This window comes from Monopterus albus, unplaced genomic scaffold (assembly GCF_001952655.1).
Source record: "Monopterus albus unplaced genomic scaffold, M_albus_1.0 scaffold92.1, whole genome shotgun sequence".
Lineage (NCBI taxonomy): Eukaryota > Metazoa > Chordata > Actinopteri > Synbranchiformes > Synbranchidae > Monopterus > Monopterus albus.
In genome coordinates, this window is record NW_018127972.1 from 2191999 (window position 1) to 2202041 (window position 10043).

Consider the following 10043-nt stretch of genomic DNA (forward strand, 5'->3'; position numbering starts at 1 on the left):
ACACACCCGGCCAATAAAGCAGATTCTGATTCTGTATTGGTTTGCACTACTGTCACTGACTGTACTCGGTTTTGAGTCACAGCTTATTGGCTGTACCATTTAAATTTATCCTAATTACGTTAGTCCTGTTCTTATTCTATTCTGTTCTGTTCTGTTCTATTCTATTCTACTTTATTCCATTTTAGTTCCTAAATGTTATGGCACCCAATACTAGGTGAGAGACTATACTTCCCAAATATTACCAACATGTGAAGATTCACACTCGGGGCTAGAACACTCTGGATCATGCTTACGGTAACATACATGGTGCATACAGGGCTGCACCCCGCCCCCACCTTGGACGCTCGGACTACATCTCTTTGTTCCTGTATCCAGCTTACAGACAAAGACTGAAACAAACAAACCCTGTCACCAAACAAATTAAACTCTGGACCCTAGAGACTGAGGGCATCCTGCAGGACTGTTTCGCCCAGACAGACTGGGATGTGTTTAAAGCTGTAGCCACCTCTGAGGACTTTTCTGTCAGCGTACAGGATTATGCTGAGTATGTGACCGAGTACATTAGTACCTATATTGACAACATTGTGCCCACCATACAAGTCAGGAGGTTTCCCAACCAGAAGCCCTGGATAAACAGTCAGGTACGCCACATGTTGCATTCAGATCAGGCGATGAGACGGAGTACAAAGCTGCGAAGTACAGACTGAAGAAAGCCATCATAGCAGCCAAGAGGCAGTACAGAGAGAAGCTGAATGGCTTCTATTCTACTGCTGACTCCGGATCAATGTGGCAAGGCCTGCAGCACATCACAGACTACAGGACCACCACCAGCATCATCAGCTCCACAGACAGCCTGCCGGATGACCTCAACACCTTCTTTCTTCCTTTAAAGGGAGTTTTTCCTCCCCACTGTCGCCAAGTGGTTGCTCAAGGGGGATTTGTTGGGTTTTCCCTATGTAATAATATTGATAACAGTAAGGTCTAGACCTTACTTTGTAAAGTGTCCTGAGATGACTTTTGTTGTGATTTGGCGATATACAAATAAAATTTGATTTGATTTTGATTTGAAAGCATAAAAAGGTTCAAAGAAGAGTAAACAATATTAAGTTATTCAAAGAGCACTTCTGTAGAAGGCCACTAGCTCTTTGTGATGTTCAGCACATTATAGAATGGATTTTTGTGATGTACTGTTGTGTTTGTTTTTGTTGGAGACTTTTCTTCAAAGTAGCTCTTCAGCAGCAGGTTCACAGTGATTTCTTCATTTTGACATCCCAAAGAGGGCATTCGATCACACATGCTAGTGCTGTATGGGCTTGTTAGAGCCCATAAGGCACCTAATGAGCATTACATGTTTCTATAATCAAATTCTCATTCTTTGAGTCTAGATAGAATTACAGCAAAACCTGTGTTTATTATATAGATTTACATAGTGGAATACTGAAAGTGTATATATTGTGCACTGTCAGGATTGGCAATAGGATTTCAGCCAGCATTGTTACAAACACTGGCACCCCACAGGGATGTGTCCTCAGTCCCATTCTCTACACCCTGTTCACCCACAACTGCATTGCCTCCCACAAGGAAACCGTCATCCTAAAGTTCGCGGACAACACCGAGATGAAAATGCTGCTGAGTCGACACAGCAATGCATGAGTGTTGCCAAGTCCTGGCATGAAATATAAATGCATGCAACAATATTAGGTGGCCCGATGTGTTAAAATGGTATTTCCTCGGGCAGCAGATATTGTGATGATGTGAAGCACATGTCAAAAGACATGAGCCTGCAGCATGTATGGTATAAATGCGCAGTGGAGCCTGTTGCTCCACATCAGTGAGGACCTCACTTGGACACTTTACACCACACAGCTGGTCAAGAAGGCCCAACGGTGGCTGTACTTCCTGAGGAGGCTGAGGAGGTTTGGCATGTCGCCTAGGATCCTTTGCAACTTCAGTATCTTGACCAGCTGCATCACTGTCTGGTACAGCAGCACTAGTGCTATGGACTGCAAGCGCCTGCAGAGAGTGGTAACGACTGTGGAGAAGATCACCAGGACTCCACTGCCCTCTCTGCAGGGCATTTACTACCGCAGGGTGCGCAGGAAAGCTGCCTCCATCCTCAAAGATCCCACCCACCCCCAGCATGGACTGTTCACTTCTCTGCCCTCTGGCCAGAGGTTCAGAAGTGTGAAATGCAGGACCTCCAGACTGAAAAACTCTTTCCTTCCCTCTGCCATCAGACTCCTAAACAGCTGAGGAGTTTATTACCAGGAAATACATGATGTCCTGTATACATTCTGTTTGCACATGCATAATTGCACAATGACTGTTGACTGCTTCACATGCTGCTTCCATGCAGCATACATTCTCTATTATATATATTTTTTGTATTGCTGCATTTGTTGCTGCCTAAAGTGTCCTAGATTTTGTGTTACATGCATAATTGCACAACGACTCTGCTGCACATACAAAATTGGCCACAATAAATAAAAAACAACCTCATGCTAGCGCTAGCTAGATGTTCATGTGTTACATATTTCACTTTTCACAAAACTGACACTCTAATACCTACTGTGCTACATGGCACACTTATTGTAAGTTTGCTGTGAAGGATGAAACTAAATCTTTGTTTAAATGAATGGTCTTTACCTACAGAATCTTCTTACAGTAAAAGTCAAATCAAGAATCTTTATTGTCATTATGCATAACACAACAAAATTTCTTCTGGCAGTTCTCAGCTTAAAAGACACATTATTGACATAAATAACACAAAAATTGTACAAGTCAATATAAAAATATGAACAGATAAAAATGAAAATGTATGGGACCTTATCAGGTCAGCATAATAGCAGCAGAATATAGTCACATTCTAAAGTGCAGCTCAGTGCAACTCTGTCTTTAAGAGGATGTGAGCATGTGTGTGTGTCTGCAGGAGTCCAGTATTCTATCTGTATCTGTCCATGGGGGCAGGTTGTGTGTATGTGTGAAACTAGGGGTTAGGGGGGTGATTGATTTCACAGCTCTGGGGAAGAAGCTGTGTCTCAGTCTGTTTGTTTGAGTCTTTATATTCCTGTACCTTTTCCTGTAGGAAAGAGGCACAAACAGACTGTTGCCTGGGTGGGTGGGGTCTGCAGCAATCCGTCTGGCCCTCCTCTGGATCCGGTCAGTGTATAGGGAGTCCAGATCCAGAAGAGGACTCCCTACAATGCCCTGAGCTGTTCTCAAAACCTGGGTCAAATCCTTTCTGTCCTGTGCAGTGCAGCTCCCTTACCACACTGTCACACTGAGACAGAGGATGCTCTCTATTGTCGCTCTGTAGAGTGTTTCAGCTTCCTGAGGAAGAAAAGCCTTTGCTTGGCTTTCTTCACCAGGTAGGATGTGTGAGGTAGGTAAGATTTGATGTTTTGTCACATAGTCCTAATGTTTGTTTTATGCACATTTAACAAACTGGTGAACCTGAGACAGGAAGGGAAAGTGTGGAGGAAGCAGTTTGTGTCTATGGAGTGACAGGTGTGTGACCACCAGACATCCAGTGCACAATACAACTTTGAAGTAATTGGACCATCGATATGTTATGTGGCCTTATGAATTACAAAAAAAATATTACATTGTGTTTTTTTTAATTAATGATTTGTTGACGGATTAACTTGTGAAGGTTTAAATCTGACAAATCAAACTGGGGCTGCTTGACAATCAATTCATTTATTATTGTGAAATGCAGAATAATGCAAAGAAATGTCCACCACAAGGCCAGAATTTTATGCCATAAAAAAGATGCAGAGAATGTTCTTAATGTATGTTATAATAAATATTTTCTTGAAGATTAATGTCTCTACACCTTTAAGATAAGCTAAGATAATCCACAAATACAACAAGTGTTAGGATGCTCCAGGTGGGACAGGGCTGTGTGTAGTGCTATTGAAACAGCATCTTCTGTTCATTGGTTCTTGCTGTAGGCAAACTGATGGCTGTCCAGACTACCAGGGATGACGTTCTTGATTTAGGTACTTTAGGACGTTCATCTCAAAGCACTTCATAAAGTCCAACAAAGATGAATGTATTTTGAATCTGACACAGCAGTGTTTATCTTCCTTGAAATCAGTCACATAATGGGAATGAAGTGTGTGGCATTTGGTGCAAAAATTAGATTTTGTTTTTGTAGTTTTGCATGTAGTGCTTCATTTTGCAGGGTGTGTGGTTCTATGAATTGTGCGGTGCTTTCAGTCACTGAGTCCTGTTGTCCAATTTGTGTGTTAGCAACTGAAAAACCTAATTCACTTCAATCTGCAGAAATCTCAGTGACATCAAAGTAATTTAAAACAAATTATTAGAAAGTACTGGAGAACAATAATAGTAAATTCCTTTAATGATAGGTTAATATTTTTTCAGGTCTGTCTTGAAAAAACTACATGGAAACACAAGACATTCCATCCTAAGAATATACATATTTGAAGGGGGCAACTTGATTTGTCTAAGACATCTCAAGTTTCAGTCTTTATAATGCATTTTTTGCAGAAGAGGTGGACAGCATATTTTGTCTATGTGGCCACTATGGAGAATAAAGCAACCTACAGTGCTTTCAATGAACATATGGCCATGTAAAGAGTAGTAGTAGCCGTTTTAAGATGGTTTCAAAAAATGTGACTCTCCTCTGAATCTATTCTAACAGCAATAGTTTATAGTTTGTATTGTGATGAAATGTAGTTTGAATTTCACGTTAATAAACTGCACAATCACTACAGGCTGTACCTGTAGTTTTTTTTTTTTAATTTAGTAAGATTTTGTGACTGCATATACCAAAAGCATCATCCACACACTCCTCATCCTCTGCGCTGAGCTGTTGGCCCTCCTGCTCGCTCTCTCTCTCAATGTTTGCAGTGGTACCTGTACATTTTGCATACAGATAATGCCTAATTATGTCACTCCATTTCCTTTTGGTTTCCATAAAGTGGCTGATCATGGTTGATATTTTAATGGTTACTTCTTTTCTCATGCTCTTCTCCATGGTGCTACAAATACAAACATTTTCTGTTTAGCTACAAGAAAATTAAACATGTAGCATTTGGTACAGCTCACTGTGAACTGCCTAAAGTTGAGAAGCCAGGGCCAAATATGGATTCCATACAGGCTTGTGGGATTTTGTCTCAGCTCTCAGAATTGTTTCTGGGAAAGTTTAGTAAAATTTTATTTAAAACCAGCAGCATTATAACACATTTCTACTGCCTACACAATATAACTTGTCAAGCTCAGTTTAATTTGTGTTGAATTTTACCCCATAAAGAACAAACAACCAAAAGCTAAGGGGCGATTTACATGTACATCAGTTCATGTAGAGTTCATCTAAAAACTAAGATGCCTCTTCAGATATATGTTGGAAACATCTCTTCACAACATTTATTTAAACTTGGTCAACAGGAGTCTGTAACGTTCTTTCTGATACTGTTGCTTTCATTGGAAGTTATACATTTCTGGAAGATGATTGGAGGTGAACCCATATTGCTTGGGCTGTGGATGTTTGAGTCAAATGAAGTGGGTGTTATTCCCACGGTGTCTTCGGTCTGGGGTGTCTCCCCACACAGGAAGTCATCCTCGTCTTCCCTTAAGCTCTGAAAGACACAGAATGAACAACCACGGCCAGGGTTTAAGTAACCGTGTGCTAACTCTGAAAATCACACCGGTCAAGTCCAAATCTAAGTCAGGGAGTACAAAACAGGATACACTGAGACTAGATGACCAATTTTCATATCCTCTCTGGTTCCACAGTGAAGATGTGGCTGTGTTTCTCTGCTTTTTATCACTGTTAAATAAATATCTTTGAGGTCTGGACTGTTTGTCAGACAAAACAAGATAGCTATGCCACCTTGTGTTCTGGGAAATTGTGATGACATTTTTGACCATTTCCTTATATTTTATGGGAAAAAATGATGAATCAACTAAATAAATGAAAATAATGGTTAATTGCAGGCACAATTCTATTTAAAAGCTGCCTCTTGCAAGTCCACCAGTTTTACTGCAGTACAACGGTAAATAGATGGAGTAAACCTTTCAATCATCTTACCTGTTGGACTGTTTTTGCAGGAAGCAGCTCCGTATCTGCCATTTCCTCCCAGACCTGGTAGAGTGGCTCAATCAGCTGACCAGACCTGTGTATGCACACACACACACACACACACACACGCACGCACACACACACACACACACACACACAGAGGTGTGTTCACTAAATTCAGATGACATTACAATGATTTCCCTGGAGACTTACCCTAACCCCAAGATGACTTCACTAACCTTTACACTACACTTAACCTAAACCTAACCCTAATGTTAAATCAAGTTTTCCCAAAAAATATTTAACAATTTACATTATGGGGACTTGCTTTTTGCCCCGTAAAAGAAGTCATTTTATATAATACACGCGGTTTCCCTGTCGAGACATGTAGGTTACTCTGTTGCTATTTAGGTTATTGCACACAATCACCAAAAACTGGACACCATTTATGGAAGGACATATTGTCGTTCATGACAATTTTCACAATCTCACTACAAGATCCATTCAGTAGCTGCTCAAGAGCTTCTGACTGTACTACATTATTTTCCCCCAACAGAAGATTGCCATTTATAATAGAGTTGAAGTTCCATTTTCCATTTTTCTGAGCAGTTAAAAGTCTAAAAGAGAAGGCTCATCTACAGCTACATTAACTTTTATTTCACAAATTATCACATTACGGGTTCCATATCATTATTATTATTATTTATTTTCAGCTTAATATTATTTAAAAAGTCTACTAGAAAATGTTTACATGCTTTCAATGGTCATTGGTCTCATCTGAAACAATGATGAGTCAACCCACGGTAGATAGAACAGCTAGTCCTGTGGTGTAGCTGCAACAACCTGGAGCTGAACATGCTCAAAACAGTGGAGATGACAGTGGACTTCAGGAAGAACCCCCCCACCTTACCCCCCTCACCATACTTGGCAGCACTGTATCAGCAGTAAAGTCCTACAAGTTCCTGGGCTCCACTATCTTCCAGGACCTGAAGTGTATGTCCAACATCAGGACCATCACCAAGAAGACACAGCAGAGGATGTACTTCCTGCGCTAGCTCAGGAAGTTCGACCTGCGCCAGGAGCTGCTGATACAGTTCTACAGAGGAATCATTTAGTCTGTTATCTGCACCTCCATCACTGTCTGGTTTGGCTCTGCAACCAAGCAGGACAGGTTGTTTGGTGTACAATGACCTGTAGCGCCATCCAGAGGGGAGGACTTCAAACAGTATGTATCCAGGATGCAAGGGGTCTGCCGAAATTTTCTTTGCCCTTCATATGACCCGTAAGGTGTACAGGTCCTCAATGGAGGGCAGGCTGGTACTGATGATTCTTTCTGCAGTCCTGACTGTCTTGCTGGAGTCTGTTCCTGTCCTGTTTGGTTGCTGAGCCAAACCAGACAGTGATGGAGGTGCAGATAACAGACTAAATGATTCCTCTGTAGAACTGTATCAGCAGTTCCTGGGGCAGGCAGGTTGAACTTTCTGAGCTGGTGCAGAAAGTACATCCTCTGCTGTGCCTTCTTGGTGACAATGCTGATGTTGGACGACCATTTCAAATCCTGGGAGAGGACATAGAAAGAAATGATTAAAATCCTCCATTTCCATGGCCCCATTTGTGTGTATACCCTCATGAAAACATGGGGGTAATTTTATCCCTTTTATTTAACAACACTTGTCGATACATGCATATTGCCCTGAAAATGCACGTCATTTGACCGGTGTCAAAATAAGTAACATTACTGCAGACTGCAGAACACAACGTGGGGAAGTCTGGAGATGTGAAGACATGCCCATCACTCCCAGTAACGTTATAGGAATTTCTGTGGCATGTGCACTCATCTTTTTTTCAGATGGGATGAAGGATGCTCATTACGATTACAGGTACGGCTGGAATAATTTATATTATTAATACTACAAATAGTCAGGCCTAACCATTTGCAACACACGGACAATATAACTTACTTTGCCAATTTAAATGACTGGTAAACAAGCCAGCTAGCTTGATATACCTAGATATACAGTACATATTGTACGTAACATTAGGCTGATGTTAACTAAAATCAGTCTCAACTGTCCACATCCCCCAAGTCCATTTACCTTTTAAAGGAGTCTTCAAATGAGGAACCTGCAAACTGAAATGAGGAGGGGGAGCGAAAGGATAAAATCAAGGTCAAGAGTCTCTGTCAATTTACTGTCCTAGATACTGTCTCTTGAAATGTCCTTAAATCGTCGCATTTGTCAATTATCTCCGAATCCGGTACAGACAGTACAGACTCAGTTAACAGGAAAATACTTAAATTAATTAGTAAATTAGTTATGTTGTGGTTAACACACAGTAAGTCTGACAATCTTAGAGGCTCCTGAACATGTGTATTACCTCAAGAAAAATAGTTTTCGTTTATGTGGAACAAAATGACAAAAGTACAAAGATTTGCCTATTGCTAATGTCTACTACAGTCATTCTGCTGTCCTTCTCTACTACCAGCCAAGAAAAAAGTCATTCCTTGTTATTTTATAGCCTTGTTACACTTAATCTTTTAGAAAAAGAAGCTTTTATTTTATTGTCATTGTAACATTGTGACACGTACAACAAAATTTTGTTTGGAGCCGAGGGCCCCGAGCTGCTGCGTGCATACACACCGCCATCACGGGCAACTTGGGGGGTTCAGTGTCTTGCCCAAGGACACTTTGACATGCGGACTGCAGCCAAATAAAATGCTAAATTTTATGCCCTTAATTGGGTGTCAATTTTTCCCCATGGTATCAGTATTCTTCAAGGTATCATATCAAAGTTAGAAAGTCAAGTATTACAACACTACTTCAGATCCAGGCCAATCCTCTTACTTATCAACAAACTAGGAACAGAGGATTTACTGAAACCATAGCAGGATACGTGTTGATAAATCTGTACCCTCTGATTTGAGAACTTGCACCAGTGCCATTACTCACAACCATCTGCTGTTTACTTTTAATAAATCAAATACAAATAACACAAAGCTGTTGTTCATTACTACCATACAATACTACAAACACCATACTGGTCTGCTATATCCTGGTATTTTGTTTTTTAAGTGGGATACAGTGGCAAGATAAAGTATGTGAACCTTTTGGAATTTCATGGTTTTTTTGCATTAATTGCTCATAAAATGTGATCTGATCTTCATCTAACTCAAGAGAACTGATGAATACAATGTGCCTAATGTAACAACACAAAAAAAATTCTGATCTTTCATGTCTTTATTGAAGACACTCATTCAACATTCACAATGGTAGTGGAAAAAGTAAGTGAACCCCTGGAATTAATAACTGGTTGACCCCAAGAATTGTTGATTTACATAAGGGTGGGAAAGGGTTAAAAAGTGATTTCAAAGAATTCACCAGTCTACAGTTAGGCAAATAATCTACAAATGGAGACAGTTTTGGGACTGTGGCTACTCTACCAAGAAGTGGGCAACCAGTCAAAATGACGCCAAGAGCACAACAAAGACTCATCTATGACGTAAAGAAACAACCTTGAGTGACAGCCAAAGATTTGAAGCTGGATAACATCTATGTTCATGAGTCTACAGTACGTAAAACATTGAACAGGCTGGGTATCTATGGCAGGACACCATGAAAGAAGCCACTGCTTACTAAAAAGAACATTGCTGCATGTTTGCACACATTGACACTCCACAGTGGTATTGGCAAAATGTTTTGTGGACTGATGAAACTAAGACTGAACTATTTGGAAAGAACACACAGCACTACATCTGGCGTAAACAGGGCACTGCATATCATCATGAAAACATCATCCCAACCATAAAGTATGGTGGAGCAAACATCATGATTTGGGCCTGTTTTGCTGCATCAGGGCCTGGTCAGCTTGCAATCATTGAGGGGAAGATGAATTCCCAAGTGTATCAAAAATTTCTTCAGGATAATGTGAGAATGTCTGTACGTCAGCTGAAACTCTGTAGAAGTTGGGTGATGCAACAGGACAATGACCCAAAACACCG

General features: G+C 40.7%; 1 protein-coding gene across 1 annotated transcript in view; it reads right to left on the reverse strand.

The window, feature by feature from the left end:
• Positions 1 to 4345: 4345 nt before the first annotated feature.
• rrn3 (RRN3 homolog, RNA polymerase I transcription factor) overlaps positions 4346 to 10043 on the reverse strand; it is a 21902-nt gene continuing 16204 nt past the window's right edge. Inside the window, exons 16-17 of the mRNA XM_020608336.1 lie at positions 6056 to 6140; positions 4346 to 5603 (exon numbers count right to left, since the gene is read on the reverse strand). Coding sequence (XP_020463992.1) covers positions 5406 to 5603; positions 6056 to 6140 — 283 coding nt within the window. The 3' untranslated portion in view covers positions 4346 to 5405. The remainder of the gene's footprint in view (positions 5604 to 6055; positions 6141 to 10043) is intronic.